Below are 19,256 nucleotides of genomic sequence, written 5' to 3' on the forward strand. Positions count from 1 at the left end.
ACCACAACGTAGTTGTGTTTGATACTTGAACAGGACAGGGTCTGGGATGTTTCTGTTGTTGCTGCTCCCAGTGAACGAGGAGCTGTCATTGTTTTTTTTTTTTTTTAATATTTTTATTTAATTTTTAAATTTATGTACATTGGTGTGAGGGTGTCAGATCTTGGAGTTACAGACAGTTGTGAGCTGCCATGTGGGTGCTGGGAATTGAACCCCGGACATTTGGAAGAGCAGACGGTGCTCTTAACCACTGAGCCAACTCTCCAGCCCCTGTCATTGTTTTCTAATGCAAAGACAGAATATACTGCCTCCTGCACGGCGTGGTCAAGGGGTTCACGTCTGACCAGCAGACCTCCTTGTCCCAAGGCCCATGGCTTGTCCATCTTTGTCATGACCTCCCCTGCTTTATTTGTCCCCCTACAGATTTTTCATATATATATAAAGAGGTCACCTAGGAGAACATCAAAGTTTTCCAAGGCTAGAATTCTGGATTCTGAAAAAAGAGGACCAGAAACATAAATTGAGTTTTAGTCTTTTAAGTACTTAATAAATACTCAGAGGATACTCATCACAGTGTGTTTATTTAGAGGTTTGCTGTTATGTGTGCATTGGCTACTGGAATAACTTTTATTTCGTTCCATTTAGTTTATGCTGTCCAAAAGTCCTTTTTCTTTGATGAATGAAAGCATATGATAGAAGCAATTTTTAAAAACTAAGCTGATAAGACCACTAACATTGTCTGCTGTATGCCTGATACAATTCTAAGTAGTGTAGAACTATTCTTTTTATCTTCATCGGGGTGGGGGAGGGGAGGCGGGAAGAATTCAGTAAGGGTGTCAGAAAGATAGCTCAGTGGGTTAAGGCACTTGCCACCAAGTCTGGGACCCACTTAGCATGAGAAGAGAACTGACTCTTGAAAGTTGTCTTTTGACCTCCACATATGTACTATGGCACGTGTGTAGACACATATGCACATACACAACCACAAGTGTATGTGTATGTGTGTGCACACACACGTGTACATGCACGAGTACACACACACACACACACACACACACACACACACACACACACACTCACGATATAATTTTTAAAGAACCCAGTGAGGAGCTCTACCTGGCTTTCTGTTTTCATGAGTCCTTGAACTCACATAACTATGCACTGAAAATATTTAGGGAGAAATATTTCATCTGTGCTAAAAATGTAGATGGGAAAAAAATTGGTTCAGAGAAGTTAAGTCACTAGTGGCAGAATAAGGTGTCTAACCCTGACAGTGTCCAGAGTCTGCCACACTCCCTACCCTAAGTTCTGAACACTGTGTCCAGAGAGTGGTGCTGCCAGTGACATTAGGATGGCCATGCTCAGCCACGTGTGGTGGTGTACATCACAGCTTTAATAGCTTTCATGGGAAGTTAAGACCAGAGGAATGCAAGTTCAAGGGTTGCGTGGTCCTTAGAGTGAAACTTTGTCTTAGAGGAGAAGGAGAATATATTTTTTTTTAAATATAATACATATGTATATTACCTACATCCAGCATTCATTCTTCTATATGTTCTAAATCATCTCCACTTCCTGAGAACATACAATACCAAGTAGATACTATGCCAATGACTGCTGCGCTGCACTGTTTGAGGGAACAAGACAAGGGGGAAATATCCACATTTTCAGTCCAATGAAATATTTCTCCCTAAATATTTTCAGTGCATAGCTGTGTAACTTGTGAAAACATAAAGCCAGGCAGAGCTTCTCATAGTGTTCTTTAAAAATTACATCGTGTGTGTGTGTGTGTGTGTGTGTGTGTGTGTGTGTAAACACATGCCATAATGCATATGTGGAGGTCAAAAGACAATTTTCATATATATGTATATGTATGTTGCATATATGTGTGTGTATTTTGTTTATATGTATGTATATACTCTTTCTGAATTATTCACTGCAATAACAGAAACTAATGACACAAATAAACCTGGAAATTCTGAATTGGGAAAAAGACAATACTCTTGAGAAATTATAAAACCACATTTTTCCCTGTTTCAATAGTCTAAAAGCCAATTTCCCTATTCCAAAGTGTGTCTTACCTTAATACAGAATCCAAACTGTAGCCAGGAGGATACCTTTTTCTAGAAAATAGTAATGTTCCAGTAATTTAAAAATGAGAGATAAATACATTTTCAGGACATTGTGCAGAGTGCTGAAGATAAAAGGATACATAAAATCATTCAAAATGTTTTCTTGAGAGGAGCTCAGGATTGACAGTGAGTGGGGAGTGAAATCTGTTTGGCAGTTGAGAACTACTTTAAATGAGAAAGTTGAGAGGAAAACACCTTTGAAAACCTAGTCGGCTGACAGCTAAGTGGATCCTCAGGTGTGAAGGTTCACATTAATCTGCTAGAGGACACAATGGGCAGGAAAGTGACCGCTCTGAGAGTTCCCCTGAGGGAAATAAGTTCTCCCAAATGAATGCCTACATTTGTGCTGAGTACAGCCCATCATCTGTTGGTCCCCTGTCAGTGACTTTCATTATACTGGAAAAGGAAAGGGAGCCTGTTTAGTCCTATGATGGGCTTTGAGACATTCAGCACATCATAAAGAGAGGAAGGAAGGGCACACACCTTGGATGTCTGTGAGTTTGAGACCCTGTCTAAGAAAGAAAGATGGGAGGGAAGGAAGGAAGGAGAAAAGACGGAAGGGAAATGTCTTTCTGTGGAGACCTGAAAATTTAGACTCTCATTCTGCGTGCTTTTATTTATTTATATATTTTATTTTCGCCCAACTCCAGTGTATGAGCCAACTCTCAGCCACCACCCGCCCCCAGACACAATATAGGTTCCATTCAAGGGAAGTGTTGGCACTCCATGGGGTCTTGTCACCTTGTTCCCTGTGGGGAAGGTGTGCTGCTCTCATGAAATCCATGACTTCAGCCTCCTCAGGGAGCAGGAAAGCTTGCTCATGGAACAGAGAATTAAAATGCAAATGGTCTGGGTAATCTCCTAATTCCCCTGAGGTATGTTTTCATAGTGTGACCTTGTCATTTGTTGTGGGCGGTGTCTGGGCCTAGAATATAAAGGGCATTTGGTTAATCAGTTGACAAATATTTATTTAGCTTGGCTAGTGGTATGCCTTAAAGGAAAAACAGAGGCCAAGAGAGTCATCGCCCTAAATAATGTTGTGATTGTTTTGATAAGAGGTAGGCCAGGAAAAAAAAAAATCAGGTTAATAAAATAACTAACCACTTAATAATTACTGACATCTGATAAGAATAAGGGCTGCTGCTGAGGCAAGGTATTCAGGGAACTCCTCTAAGGAGTTGGCATGGGGGCTGCGACACTGGTGTGAGAAGGAAGCGGCTGAGAGAAGAATAGGAGAAAGAACATCCTTGTCAGAGAAAATGGCATTTGCCAAGCCCTGGAGGCAGGAAGCAGCTGGGTGGATTCCAGGAACTAAGGAGAAGTTGGTGTGGTGGGGACTTCTGAGTGAGGTAAGTGTCTGCGTGAGGTCAGCAGACAAGAGTTGTTGCAAGTGGGGAGGTGGTTGCCACTAGCATCTGATGACAGAGTTTCTGGGACACATCCTGAAATACGGACAGCCCTTCAGCACATTGGTCCAGAATGCCAACAGAGCTAAATTAAGAATTAGGTAGTGGTCTGCCTAATGGACTGGGGGAGGGGAGGGGTTGATCTTGACTTGGGTATGGGCTGAGGAAGAGATCGGAATAGTTGGTGATCCCATGATTCTAGCTCGAGTTCTTGAACTGTGCCACTGGTAGAGATGGAGAAGGATGTCTAGGGACAATGACGTCTTTTAAACTTGGACAAGCTAGTTGTGTAATGCCAATAAGAGGAGAAGAGCCAATTAAGAAGTTGAAAATGTAGATTGGGAAGCTATGGGACAGGCAGGAGGGTTCAGCTTCAATTCATCAAATGGTAAGTCTTCAGGAACTGGTGCTGCATGATAAAAAAAAAAAAAGGCTTTGTGACAGGAATGTTCTTATTTTGATATTTCCTCTGAAGAGTTATATAGACTAAGCATCCTCAAGGGCTTCAAAATCCAAAACTTTTTAAATTTTTTGTTAATTCTTTGAGACTTTCATACATGCATACATGTAATTTTTCTTTATAACATTCACCACCAGGTCCAAAACTTTCTCAGTGTCTACGTAGCACTATCCTGGAACAAGAAGGCAGTTCTATGCTCTTTTGAGTCTATACTTGCTTTTCAAACGTCTCCCTTCTCAAACAGCAAATGTGGACAGTCGCTGACTTGGCTCCTTTCATTGCACAAGGGTGTCTATCAAGCTGCTGGGCTGGAGAAACAGGCTGCTAGCCAATCTCATGTCTTGACTGGAAAGATAATGGGGAAGCCTTTGCTTAGACCAACATCTAGAAAGAGCAAAACCTTAGGAGACAAAGCAAGAATTCATTCCTAAGCTCTCCTACAAGGAGCAGTCTAATGGACTTAGAGATGACACGTGACCAAAGTCAACTTTCAAATGCCCTTGAAGTGACCCAGGAGAGAGATAACCCAGATCATCATCACAGTTGACTCAGACAAAGTGAGGGAAGCCACACTAAACTGATTCAATGTGAATTCAGTATAAATATGACAGCTACCCTCTCCATCCTAGCTCCCTGCTCAAAATTTGGAAATTCTGAACAACCTAAGACCCTGTTTTTCATCCATGGTAATCTGTATCTTTGAGTATGAAAGAGGCAAGCTTTTTTTTAAAAAATATTAGAAAACTGTCAAAAGCAAGTTATTTGCGCATCCATGACATCTTTTAAGAGCCATGTCCAGAAAGGGACTCTTTGGCTTCTTTCCCATTCATTGGGGAACTCTACTGGCCTTCGGGAGCTATCCTTCCCCTCTGTCTCTGCCTTCACAGGGCCTGCCTGGCCTTCTGTGAGAACAGAAGTCTCCTGGCAAAGCTGACTCCACCCTTTCTAAGCACCCAGAGTGGGTTGGATGAAGGTATGTGGTTCAAGACAGCAGTATGGGGCTGGGCGGGTGGCGGGAGGTAGGGGTGGGTGGGCAGCTTTGCTTTGCTTACATTTTAAAGAAAACCATGAAAGTACTAAGCAGGGCGAATAGCAAGCCCCAGCTTCCAGATTACATGGTTTTCTTTTTTTAGCTGTTAATTATTTGAAACAGAGGCAGATCAGTTCCACTATCTCCCTAATGCCGTACGTTTGGTGGTCTTATTCGTCTGGGTTGAAAACTAAGATCAGGTTTCAAATACAAAAAGAGCTTTACAGCAGTGAAGTTGAACTAGAGAGCAAAACCAAACTCTGGGTCTCCTGAGAGTCAACCTCGTAAAAAGAAACCTTTTTCCCCAGGAAGTATTCACCATAATAAAAATGTCAGAAGTTTCCATTTCCTTTTGGAATTTAGGACATGCCAACTCAGTCTGCGTTGATGCTGATCTCTGTACTTTTTATTTATTCATTTCTGAACAAGTTGGGGTTTTTTTCTTTGTTTGTTTGTTTGTTTTAGCATGTTGCTATTTTTTTTTTAATGTAGAGTGTTTGCTTGTTTGTTGTTTTGGATTGTGTCCGTCTTGAATTGTTTCACATATGTTCATAGATGTGTGGGGATAGACACAGAGTATGCTAAAGCTTCCGACTTACCTACCCAAGGAAAGGGGTCTCACCAGAAAGCAGACCTGTGTGTGACATCCCTTGACTCTCAGAGTCCTTGTCAGGGAAGCACATTGGTTGGTGCACAAGGCTGGCTCTGGCCACATCCGGGCTATGCAGGCTCAGCCCTCTAACCTGAGGTTCCATTTCTACCAAGGAAGAGTATAAGGCAAGATTCTCCCCCAAAACAGGAGCAATTACAGACATCTATGCCCCTCTTGCTCTCTCACCTATTTGTGTGACTTTTCCTGGAAAGATGTGAACAGACTTCTATTCACCCAGATGGGGAACCAGCAATAGCCAGAGAAACAATTCTACTTAAGTCTAGTATATTGAGCAAGTGTGGTTTTTGGGGGTTAACTACAGAAGTGTGAGTTACTTATGGGAGCACGGGTGACTCAAAGGCAGGTAGATTATCAAAAAAGCTTATCCCAGCATGGGCACTGGCTAGTTTTATGCCAGCTTGACACAGGCTAGAGCCACTTGACAGGTGGGAACCTCAGTTGAGAATATGCCTCCATAAGACTGAGCTGCAGCCAAGCCTGTAAAGCATTTTTAAATTAGTGACTGATGGGGGAGGGGCCCAGTCCATTGTAGGTGGAGCCGCCCCAGGCTGGTGGTCCTGACTTCTATACTAAAGCAGGCTGAGTAAGCCATGGGGAGCAAGGCGGTCAGCAGCATTCCTCCATGGCCTCTGCATCAGCTCCTGCCTCCAGGTTCCTGCCCTGTCTGAGTTCCTGTCCTGACTTCCTTCAGTGATGCACAGTGATGTGGAAGCATAGCCAAATTAACCCTTTCCTCCCCTTGTTGTTTTTGGTCATGGTGTTTCCTCACAGCAGTAGTAACCCTGCCCAGGTAGGATGACACTGATTCACAACAGCTGCATCTTTAGAGCTCACTGCCCAACTTGAGACAATGCCTGTTTCAGAGGGACTAGACACATAGCAGCACCCCAAGAGCACTGGGTACCCAGGTGGCCCAGAACATGTCCAGCTTTTTAGCCCCTACCCCCACCCACCCCTGTGTCCTCATTCAGTAGATGAGGCTAGCCACATATTTGCCTTAAGCAGGGAAAAAGAAATGGACACAAAGTCCTTAGCCTGTGACCTCATGCAATCAAGTTAACACTATTAAAACTTACCTTTTGAGCCATGATCCCACTGTGGCTTTCATCCAGCTGATTAAGGATTGCCCATGGCCTCAGGCCACATTAGTACGGTGCATTGAGTCTGTTATCGTTTGTTTGAGACGGGCTCTTTCTATGTAGTCTTGGTGGTCCTGGAACTCCATATGTGGATCAGCCTGGGCCTTAGTTCACACAAATCCTCCTGACCCTCCCTCTCCAGTGCTAGGATTGAAGGAGTGCACCACCATGCTCCAGTGTTGCTATTTTTATGTGTCTTAGCCAGCTAGAGAGGTGGAACTACCTTCATTCACATTTGTGTCTGTGTCTGTTTTTATTGCTCAGTAAGTTTTAGCTTTTTCAGATATTTTGCATTGACTTACATGTACTGTTTTGAGAATTACTCATGAATACCGTTATTGTTATTTTATTGCTAAGTTCTACTTACAAAGTAAGGGCACTGTATTTTTGTTGCAAATATTTTTCTGGCCCAAAATAAGATTTTAATTCTGCTACCTGTTTTAAGTGAAGATTTTCCTAGTAAGAAGAAACGTATCAATTTGTGGTTACAGATCAGATCTTTGTTGCAAGTAAGCATTGTGTGATAATCAAATGAAGATGTTTAGTATGCCCCTTGTATCATACACTGTCACTCACTGTGGTAAAAACATCCCATATGATTTCTTCTAGCCTTTTGAAGTAATCAATGCAGTCACCCCACTGTATTGGAGACACCATAACTCCCTCCTTCTAACTGTGACTCTGTACACACTGGCCAGTCAGTTGCTCCTTTTCCCTATCGCTCCCCCATTGCTTTTCCAGTAAAATCTTCATAAAGACTTTCATAAGGTCAGACTTGCTGCTGCTAGTTTTCCCGAGGCTCTATTTCCACCCCCACTTTTCAATTTTATTTCTATAATGCCTTGCTTTAATTATAATGACTTATAAGACATAGTTCTCATGATATTACTTAAATTTGAAGGTTTTCCTGATGTGTTTGTATTTATCCCTCTAATTTAACTTTAGGACAATACAGTCATTCTAAAAGGATTCATGCTATGGTTTTGTTTAAGTTGTAATGCATGCATTAATAAACTTAGGGAGGAAATAACATTTTTAGCTTATTTCATCTTTCCTTCTAAGGATGGAATGTCTATGTAGTTACTCTTTTTTTATTCACCTCAGTGAAATGTTTTCTTTATTGATTTGTATACCATTTTTAGATAAATATCTTTCTGTGTAAGCTGTGTGGGACTTTTCTTGTTTGTTAGTATCGGAGCGGGGGGGATTTTTTTTTCTATTATGAACAAGGTTATTCTTCTCGTTATATTTTCTGACCAAGAACATCTAAATCCTCTAAGTTTATTTTATAAACCCAATTTATAAAAACTATTTCATTATGTTCATGATTTATTCTTGGATATAGATATAATACCTGTAACTCTAAAGTATACATTTTAATTTTTCAGTCAATCTGTTTTATTACTGGACTTTTTTGCCTTATTAATTGGATCTTCAGAAGTCGAAGTATCAGAGGCTCTTTGTGATAAGTGCGTCAGCTGTCTTCTTGACTTTAAAGGACAAATACTCTTGTTCCACTTCCCAGAATACTCATTGTACACACAGGTTATTAATAGATGTGTAAATAAAAGACCTTTGGAGAGAGTCACTCTAGCATTTCTCTTAATGTGGTGCTTTCTTTAATTTGAAAAGGTTGTTTTCTTTATTAACAAGTTTTCATTCTGATTCTAGTTTTACCAAAAGATTTTATTATTATTATTTAATCAAGTACTGTAATTTTCCTATAATTGATTTAAGTGAGCATTGGAGAGGCGATAGTTGTAAACACAGCTTTTGGGAATACTGACAAATGATAAAACTGCGTTTCTCTTAAAATAGTATTCTGTTTACAGTTTACATCAGTCCCGGCAGGTCGGGTAAATGCATTATTTTTATAACTTGAGAAACTGTAAGAATTTCTCCCTGTGGCTCTGCTGATCATTGCCCAAAGCAAAGTTTCCTGTGTGTCAGTTATCTTAGGGGGACAATTTGTGCAGCATGTTTGTGGGTAGGCAAGTTCTTCCTAAGAAAACATTTCAGTGTAGGCGGAAGAAACGTAGTTCTTTTGTTGCTGTTATTACTGCTTTGAGGTTGGTTTCTTGTTTGATTTCCTGGCTAGTTGGTTGGTTGGTTTTATTTTGCTTAAGAAGTTCTTAATCCCTCTCTTTTCCCTTTTTTGAGACTTTTTTTTTTTAATGTATATTCCTGAACAGTTGGCCTGTGGGTCTTCATTGTAAACACTGGGGCATGGGTGCAGCAAAAGCACCTTAGTTGGTTTCTTGATGGTGGCTGATCCTGTGATGGGCTCTTCTGCACTCTTGCTGTGATTGAGGCCATGCGAGGGGGGGGGGGCGGCTTAAAAAGATAGAGGGAAGCAGGTGAAAAGTGGGGAGAGACTGCGTGTCATTCCTCACTTGCTTCCAAAAATAAGATGACTTGCATTCCTCTCCTGTAGCCCATTTTCCTACCCTTCCCTAAAACATCCTGTGGACTAGAAGCTCACAGGACTCTGTGTATTTCAGGTTAATCCTTTAGGGGAAGAAATGATCTCCATCATCTTGTACTTCTGTGATCTAGGGAAATGAACATCAAAAGAATTTCATAAGCACATCATGGCGATTTTAATGCTGTGGGAAAACAGTGTGGGTAAGGTATGGCATGGTGCGCAACCCACCAGCTCTCTGAAAGCCTAGTGTATCCTGACATGACCAGAGGGGAAATGTGGGGATGCAAAATGTGCAAATGAGCCTTGCTCATCTGCAGCCTATGAGGTCCTGGAGACCATCGTTGATCCTGAAACCAAATGTCTACTCTTCCGTGTGAGAGACCCATTGACAATTCACCTGTTTGGTAATGAGCTAAGGCGCGTTTGGGCCATCCCTTGGGTCCCTAGGCAAACCAGGCTCCTTATTCTAGCGCAGTGGAAATTACCAGTGGCTTTTAAGACTAGTGGGACAAAGAATAAACAGGTAGGGGTACCTCACATAGACAGGACCCGAAGGTGTTGAGTGTTTTAAAGGTAACATGGGTATTGGCTTACTGTTGCTACAATAATAAATTACCATAGGCCATGCAATTTAAAACAGCACAAACTTCTGATTTTACAGTTCTGTGGGATGGGCCTGCCTCCAACACTTACCTCAGTGGCTAAAATCAAGGTGCTTGTGTGGCTTTGTCCCTCCCTGGGGAATAGTGAAGACTCCTTTCCTGGCATCTAGGTCTTCCCTGTCCCAGATTCCGAGGGCCATTTACATTCTTTGCTCATGGCCCCATCCACCCTCCTCAAAGCCAATGGGGAGAGTTGAGTCCTCCCATTATATATCCCTTCCCTCTGTAGCCTCTTCCTATTTTTATGTGTAAGGACGTTATTACCTTTAGAACCACCTGGGTAACCCAGGGAAGTCTCCCTGTGTATGGTGAGCGAGATAGAAACATTTGTAGCTACAAATGCATTTTTATTTATTCAGGTGACACATTCGTTTGTTCTATAAACGAAGACAGGAGCATCCTTGGGAGCTCTTCTCTGTGCCTCTCCTCTGTGTACCTAATTGCCTGTTGTCTTATTACTGTATTGCTGTCAGTTTACCTGAAGCTCTTTACAGACAGACTGAGATCCGAGCAGGAAATGTCTCGTCTCTGCATTTCCTTCTCTTATTCTCCCCCCTCTTCTGTTTTCTATTTCCCCCCCGCCCCAAACACACACACACCTTGAATCATTGAGCTCAGCAATGATAAGCCCTGTTCCTAAGTCTCCATGCCATGAATCTGCGTGGACATGAGATCGTTTCACCCAGGGCACGCATGAAGCTGGACTTTCTGTGAAACTCCCTGCGATTGAAAAACAAATGCGGCTGGTGTTCTTGCTGTTAGCACAGGACAATTAATATTTGAATTTTCAGTCAAATGTTGAGCCTGGCGCTGCAGATGGCTCGGTCTTCTTCCCTGCCTGGATCAGAACGCCTCTCCCTCAGTGTCACTTGCCATGTCGTTCCTGTGTTTACAGAAGCAAGGCATGTCTATGAAGCATGTCCGGAGGAAGGAAATGATGCATGAAAAATTACATAGGGTATACAGTCAAGTGATCCCTCAGCTGGAATCAAGGCTATAAATATGCCAGTGACTTCATATGTACCATGGCACTGGGATTCTCAATCTTTAAACATAGTTTCAATAAACTTAGATGAACTTATTTTTTGAAAGTGGAATATTAGTTACCCATAGAGATTGTATCCTCTGTGTCTCTTTCTGTCTCTCTGTCTCTGTCTCTGTCTCTGTCTCTGTCTCTCTCTCTCTCTCTCTCTCTCTCTCACACACACACACACACACACACACACACACACACACACACACACACAAATAAGGTCTTTACTTCTAATAACAGAATTAATCCTTGGGAGTAATTTGACATTCACTGTGGTTTCTGCAGTCTGAGAATAGTCATCATTTGAGGTAGAAATAGAGGAAATGATTAATTTAGAAAGGAGAAGGATTGTGGGGTGGGTGGAAGTGACATTTTCTGCTTTGTATTCTTAGAAACTTAGACTTTCAGAGTTGGATGTGCCTCTGATAAAACTGTTCGTTAACATAAGAGGAAACAGAAGCCAAAGAAACTTTCAGTCCCTGGGACGAATTTGTGCTGAGTGCAGAAACCGAAGCTGGAGTAAGGCTCACATCTCTGGAAAGCAGCCCTTTTCAGCCCTGCACTCAACACCTTCAGTGGTTTCCCAGAGGTGACCAGACCGTGGCCTCTGTTCCAAAGATGTCCTGCCTAGCAGTTTCTGCTCCAGGGTTGCTTGGCTAACAAAAAGAACTCTGTAGTTTCTCTGCTGCCAGACACCCTCTGTGTGTACCTGTGCCCAGGGAAGGGGATGAGCATGCAGAGCTGCCCACACACTGCCAGAACATTTTCAAGGGCCTGAGTCAGGGTGAAAATGATGAGAGCTGTGCTCTGGAACTCGCTGCCACTTCCGTGTTTGTGCAACAAACATGAATTAAAACAACCGCACAGTTTCAAAGCATTGTTCTTGATGGGCCTGTAATGGAGGGCGTTCCTTTGGTTCGGGGAGCAGGACAGCAGGCATCCTGACGATGGAGCGAGTGTTCACGTGACACATTCACCCACTTATGGTGAAGGCCTTCCTTATCTGGTGTAGGCCCTGCAAGTTTTACACTTAGGTGAAAATATGGTTCTCAACAGGGGGTGCTTCTCAGTCTCTACTGACACGTCAGGGTGTCACATCAGGAGAGGAGGTGGTGACTGACTTAGAGCAGGTAGAGGCCACACAGGACAGTCCCCTACAACATAAAAGTATCCAGTCCAACACTTCATTCAAGCCAAGAACCCCTGACTGGTGGGAAGTTTTGGCTTAGCTAATTCTTGGCTTTTAGACACTTGTGCAGAGAAGTGTCAGTTTAGAAACAGACTCGCCCAGGTGGATCCGGTCTGCTACAGCTTGAGGAGAGTTCTGTAATCTAACAGGGTGAGGGGACAGGTGCAAGCAGCTCATTTGGAGAATGGCAGCCAATGAAAGCAGTTTCTGTATGACCTAGGCTCTCTCCCAGGCCTCTGTTCTCAGTTACCAGAGTGGAAAGGCAGTTTCTCTTTGTTCTTTCCGTCTGTGGGCTCAAGGGTTTAGGTATACTGGGGTTTTTGTGGTTGTTTGAGGGAGGGGGTGGGCGTCCTGAAATAGTTTAGATAACCGGATTTGAAGAGATAATTAAGGATAGACAGAACAAAGGGACACTGTGCCATTATCCAATCTTTACACAAACAGCTGCAGGCAGAGAACCTGTGCCAGGTGAGGGATTGGGTCTCAGCAAACTCCACCATCAGCAAGGGCACTGAGAAAAGTAAGGAGGGCTCGGAGGACAAGCTGGTTGGGAGGATGCCCTAAGCCTTCCTCCTGCTCTGATCTGCTCAGGGCCAGGTGTCCTGAGAAAGATTTGCATTTCCTTGTTCCTCTTTGAATCTTTGAAAGAAAATTTCCATATTGTTTGGGGGTACCCTGCCCCTTCCCCACCTACCCACCCCCAACCCCCACCCTCACCACACCAGGTGATAGCCTTCCATACAGATTCGGTCACATGGTCAAGATACAAGCATTTCCAATCAAGCTCCTTGTCTAAGCCCTAGCCAAGATGAAACCCCTCCCATGGCCACACCCCCTCCCCCATGGGAGCCCCAGCGGCTGTGGTGCAGGCCGACCTGCCCGGCAGGTGGTGGTGGCAGGAGCCAAGGCGGCTTGTGTTCACTTCTGTACACATACTAGTCCGTTCTCTCAAAAGGCCCGTTCATTTACCCAACTGGATGACAGGACTTTTCTCCCAAGCCAGATACCAAATCAGATGTGTTTAGTTCACAAGCCTGCCTGTTGCTAGGCAACCATAGGTAGACTCTGGAGCCAGTTATCAGCTTCTAGTGCTGGCACAAAGATGAAAGGTTCCTGCCCAGACACGGGCTCTGTCCCACAAGGCCTAGAAAAAGGCAAGGTAGAGGTGTGGTGACGGGGCAGGTTAAGCTATTAGAGGGGCACAGAATACACGGAACAGCAGTCGCCATGGAGGGCATAGAGGGGGGTGAGCCAGCCTTTTGTACAACAGGTTCAGGAACATGTAAGAAAATGTAACACGGGGCTATTCAGACTGTTAACCCCGTTTGTGTGTGTCCTGAATACTTACTGCCTTGAGGCCTGCCCAAAGGAGAGGCCCTACAGTAGGCCTATGTATCCACAGCCTATAGAACCTGAGTGTTGAGTCAATCTTTATCCATCCATGAACCACTAAGTCCCTTACTGAATAAAGCATATTCGTGGCTGAAGAGCCATGTAGATTGCTTTGTTCTGTTAGCCCAAAATGCTGTGGTTTGCTGGGATGATCATCTGCAGTGATGGAATCTGATGAAAATGGCTGCTTATGAACAGAAGTTTTCTCTTTAAGTGGTTGTACTCAGTGACTGAGTTCAGGAGAGCTGAGCTGATCTCTGAACAAAGGCTGAGGTTAGAGGCAGACAGATGAGCACCATTGGAGGAGTGCACAGTCCACAAAGGCCTGGCCTGCAGAAACATTCCCGTTAACTGTGTTCCTCGGAAAGGGGGCAGGCAGCCATCCTGGACTGAGCAGTTGATTATGGACCAGACACTTCTATCTGTGCTATCAGAGCAGGTCATACATCTGCTGGGTCCACAAAGCATCCCTTTTAGATGGGCCACTGGAGGAGGGGCTGTTGGGATCAAGTTAAGAGGTTCTACAAACATACTCAGATGTATTCCCATCCATCCTAGTGGTGATCAGCCCGCACGGGAGAATTCTAAGTAGTTTGTTGGTTGCTCCGACATCTAGGATCTTAAACAATACCAAAAATAATTCAACAGTGCTCTTTCAGAGTTCAGGGAGGGGTCACTGAGCCTTTCTGTAGCTGGTAGTGCTGGAGGTCGCAGGCAGGTGAAGCAACACTGCTTCTTCCTTGGGGAAAATGCCCAATCTGTTCTCTTTTCTCAATATCAGTCTGACTTGGAAAGTTGTAACCCAAAGAAGGCACATTAGCTTTCTGTTGTGTCCTGGTACAACTATGGCTGGAGAGAAAATAAAAAGGCACGAGAGGGGGGGAGGAATGAAAAATGTTGAACCATATGACGCTTTCAGTTGATGACCATAGATACTGAAAACAAAACGAGACCAGAAAATAGACTTTTAGTATTTTGTATGTATAGGAAATCTTTACAGTCATTAACTAACAACTTTCATTTTATAGAGGAAGAAACAAAACCACTGGGTGTCAGGGTCCTTTTATAGCATCTAAGCTCCCTCGTGGTAGAAAGGGCTGGAGGTTCAGAGTTTTCAGTGCATTTCTGACCCTATCAGATCAGTTTGTTACTATTTGCAAATATTGAAAGGGAGGGGGGCATGAGATCAAGACAGCAGCCAGTGGACGTGGTGTGTTCTCTTGTACTCCTGGTCACTGAGTGGGATGGTAGAAGGGTAGGAGCTTGCGACTCTGATCCCTCATCCCTGGTGCCACACGAGTGTCCCCCCTGGGTCCTGGTACAGCTCCTCAGACTAAGTCCTCACCCTTTGCAGAAGAGTTGATCATCTCCTCTGGGCCTAGAACATTCTAATCCAGAAAGCTGTGATGGACAGGGATCTGAGGAGGCCAGGGAGAGAGCCAACAGACTGGGTGAGAAGAGGCCAATAGGAGATCAGAGCAGCCTGGAGATTTGGCATGGCTGCTTTGTCTAGATGGCCAAATAAAGAAGCAAAATGTCTTAGAAACTGTTGCATGGGCCTAAAAGAAGAGTGTAGTGGGGGAAATTGTGTCTTGATTACAAGTTGCGCCTAGATCTTGGAGAGAGTGTGGAGACTGAAGAGGCAAAGGATACTTCATCCAGATGTGCAAGAGTGCACAATACTTGAAATCACCACCCAGTTTTGATACGATCACCTTGTTGTGGGGCTCTGGAAAGGCTTGTGAATGGATTTTCACCTCTCAAGCTATGTGCTATTTCTTTGAGTTTATTTTTATTTATATGTGTATATGGTGGAGGGAAGTGGGTTCCTGCAGAGTTCAGGAAAGGACAGGGTCCCCTGCAGCTGAAATTACAGGCAGTCGGGAATCATCTGACTTGGGTGCTGGGGCCCCAACTCCAGCTCAGTCTGGGAGCTTTTTTGGAAAGATTACAGGTGACAGTCCCTGTGTGAAAAGTGAGGAAGGGTTTACCTTTCAGGCTTGCAAACTTTCCGAACTTCACTTTCATCCTTTGTGGTGGCAAGAAGGTTGAAAGTAAGTATTACAAACAATTCAGTCTTTGTATAATAAGCACTTTAAGTAATTGCAACATAATTTAAGGGGATAGCATGTAAATATGTAAGTGCCTTAAATATCTCTGAAAACTGTCTCACTAGAGCCTATTAAATATTTAAAACCAATCTTCTCTAGGAATATCTGACTTCCAAATCTTAAGGCCTCATCTAATGAAAGCCAATACTGATGTTTCATATCTCTGTGTTTAAAGCTCTCTCTGCATTGTTTTTCCTGTGGCTTCTCAGGGTGCGGCAGAACCATGAGGCTGCTAGTAACGGTACTTTCAAAGTGTTGAACAGTTGCTGGAATAATTACTTCATATACTCTAAGGGTAAAGGGGGTATCTTTGCTTTCCAGTCTTTCAGAAAGAGCTTGCCATTGAGACTTAGAGAAATGACATTACCATTCCTCATCATGATGACCCTCCCTCATTGGCAGCCACAGCCCTTCCCTTCTCAACTTTGACTTTACGTTGCATAAATGCTCTTTATTCCTGGAGTGTATAATATATTCATATGGTGTATATGTTAACAGATATCTAACTGTATGGCTAAAAAAAAATTTTTTTTCTCGTTCAATTGAAGAATTTATCATGAAAATCAAGCCAAGGGGTATAAAATTCTTAACTGGTAGAGATTTGAAAGTGAAAGCAAAGCTATTCTTCTTTCTTCTAGCCCTGCTTCCCTAGTTATTAATCCCTTCTTTATGTCTAATTTTCATAGATCAAGAAGCTTGGGTGTAAACAAATGACTAACACAATTTGAGGCACACATGAGGAAACCAGAGTGTCATTCCTGCCTCTCTAAGGCGGTTCACTTCTGCTTTTGTTCTCTCTTCTGATAAGTGGGCATGGAAATGTCCTGCTTTGTAATTTATCTTCTGAGTTAAGGAGCTGCAGACACATGCCCACCTTGTTAGTGCTCTGTGAGCAACACATGGCATTCCCTCTGCTTAGCCGACAGATGAGTTGGAAGGATGGGAAACTTCTGACGCCTCTTGGGTTAGACCATCAAGGTATACACAACGAGAGGATACTGATGTGCCCAGGATGTCCAGTTTCTCTGCAGGTCTTGGCCCTCTTAAGAGTGATGATTGTTCTAGCTTAGCCCCTAAAGCATGGTGGCCCCTCTCCCTCTCTCTCCCTTTCTCTTCCTCCCTCCCTTCCTCCCCCCATCCAACCATCCCTCCCTCTCTTTCTCTTTTCCATATATCTGTCTGCATGTATGTGTGAACCATGGATATATCTCTGTATGAGTGTATCTGTATGGTGTGTGTGTGTGTGTGTGTGTGTGTGTGTGTGTGTGTGTGTGGTGTGTGAGATATGCAGCAAGAGCTAAGAAGACATGAAAGAAGCATTAGGCAGGACTAGGGTTGAGTAACCTCTTGAAGTAGGAAGAGATAATATAAGGGCAGAAAAGATAGGTGAGAAAGTAGAAGTTGCAGGGCTGGAAGATGGCTCAGAGGTGAAGAGCACTTGGTTGTTCTTCCAAAGGTCCTGAGTTCAGTTCCTAGCAACCACATGGTGGCTCACAAGCATATATGAGATCTGGTGCCCTCTTCTGCCATTCAGGCACACATGCTGGCATGTATAAGAAAGAAAGAAAGAAAGAAAGAAAGAAAGAAAGAAAGAAAGAAAGAAAGAAAGAAAGAAATATTTTTGTTTGTCTGGGTTTGTTTTTTGTTTTTGTTTGTTTTTTCAAGACAGTGTTTCTCTGTGTAGCCTTGGCTGTCCTAGACTTGCTTTGTAGACCAGGATGGCCTCGAACTCACAGCAATCTACCTGCCTCTGCCTTCCGAGTGCTGGGATTAAAGGTGTGTGCCACCACGCCTGGCTACTAGACCTAAAAACATATTAATCCCCAGACAACTAAATTTTATTGTAAACTAAGCTACCTGGTCTTCAACTCCATCGGAGACTTCAGAAAGAATAAACTTGATTAGCTGAGTATGCTGGGAATGCAAGTTAGTGGCTTTCCAAATGAGAAGATGACAGAGACAGTTTGCTACCTAAATAGTCACCCAAAATTCCCTATTATGTTGGAGCATCTTCAGCCTTCTGGCCCAATATATCTGTCAGACTTATTTGTGAGGCAGGAACTGTTGAAGACTTGCTTACCCTGTCTTGGCAGAGTTTGGCCGTCAACTCTGCCTGCATCTAAATTTGCCCTTTTTTTAGGCAGAATTCTGTCTGTGGTAGAAACGACAGTGTCATGTTTGCCACATTTCAAGCCATTTCCATAAGGAGGTTCTTAGATGCTCATCAGCCTCTTTGAGGTAGGATGGGTGTTGCCAGAAGTTAACCTTTCTCATTGTCAATGAATCTTTAAAATAATAAAAATCATTTTTAAATGCCATATTCTACATGTCTATGAGGTTCTAAAAGACCTTATCTAAGTATTTTACCTTATCTTTCTATAGAATCATATCTATCTGTTGCACCTAAGATGTATATTCTTGTGATAAAAGTAGACTAGTGATTGACATGACCATGACTTGATCAGCTAACAATTAACTTGTATAACTTGTGTATTCTAAACCGCCTACAATAGCACTTTCAAAGTATTGGAAGTAGACTTTGTATTATAATTGAGTTATATGGATACAATACCTCATTTTTTTTTTGAAAGTAGAAGTTGCATAGGATTTCTTTTCAAGAAGAGGGGTTGGTTTTGCTCCTGTTCCACACAGAGCTGGCCAACAACCCAAATTCTAATTAACTTTCTAAAGTTTCCAGGCTGCCAGCATTATGATGGCTGCCTTCTTGGGCCGCTTAGCACCCAGGTCTCTGTGTACCTGAACTCAGAGTGTTTTGTGAAAACAGAACTCTGAAGGAGTAATGCTTGGCTTTGGCCCTCACCTGCCTACACACCTGTGGAAAAGAGTTAGCCATAAGCAATGCAAATAAGAAGAGTAACTGGCGATTACCTGGAGACAGGCCCATGCATCCAACAGGCAGCATGAGGATTAGTCAGAACACTGCGCTGGAGACTGTGCTCCCTTTAAATGTAAAGCTGACGGTGCTAGTGCATTCCATGACTGGTGACAGTGTTGGGTAGAGGGGTCTGGATAGGAACCTGGCTTCTAGGCCTAGCTTTTTCCATGTCAGTGGTATGTGGCTCAAGATAAATTTCTTTGGGTTGCAGTTTTCTCATAGGTAAGTCTAAAATAAAAACTTTAGTAGAATGCCTGGGTTACAGTGGGCATTCACAAAGGCCAACAGGCTGGGAGAATGCTGAAGGGATCCTGTGCTCCCTTTATTCTCACTACCCCATGTTACCCCAACCAAAAAACAAAGACTGAAGTGGGGTCATGGCAAGAAAACCACCTGCATAATGAAAAAGTGCAGCTAAAGATAGAAGATTGTTTCCCACTACTGGGAAACCCATCTGAAAGGGCTTTTTGTTTTATTTTTTAAAACTAAATTAATTTATTTTTCATGTATTCTCTTACGTCCTCATTGTAGCCCCCTCCCTCGTTGCCTCTCGGCCTTCCCCTCTCTCTACTTCCCCCCTCCCTCATCCCCTAGTCCTTAGAAAGGAAGAGCCCTCCTCCCCTAACATCTGACCCCCGCCTATCAAGTCTCATCTGGACTGCCTGTATCCTCTTCCTCTGTGGCCTGGCAAACCTGCCCCACCAGAGTCTATGT

General features: G+C 43.3%; 1 protein-coding gene across 3 annotated transcripts in view; it reads left to right on the forward strand.

The window, feature by feature from the left end:
* PIP5K1B (phosphatidylinositol-4-phosphate 5-kinase type 1 beta) overlaps positions 1 to 19,256 on the forward strand; it is a 257,803-nt gene that overhangs the window by 124,329 nt on the left and 114,218 nt on the right. Inside the window, exon 1 of one of the 3 annotated variants that reach the window (XM_084771730.1) lies at positions 3,212 to 3,475. The exons of the other annotated variants lie outside the window; for them this stretch is intronic. Coding sequence (XP_084627856.1) covers positions 3,386 to 3,475 — 90 coding nt within the window. The 5' untranslated portion in view covers positions 3,212 to 3,385. Of the gene's footprint in view, positions 1 to 3,211; positions 3,476 to 19,256 lie in introns of those variants that run through there. 3 annotated transcript variants of the gene reach the window in all.

The sequence above is a fragment of the Acomys minous genome (genome assembly GCF_964271855.1).
Source record: "Acomys minous genome assembly, chromosome: 2".
Classification (NCBI taxonomy): Eukaryota; Metazoa; Chordata; class Mammalia; order Rodentia; family Muridae; genus Acomys; species Acomys minous.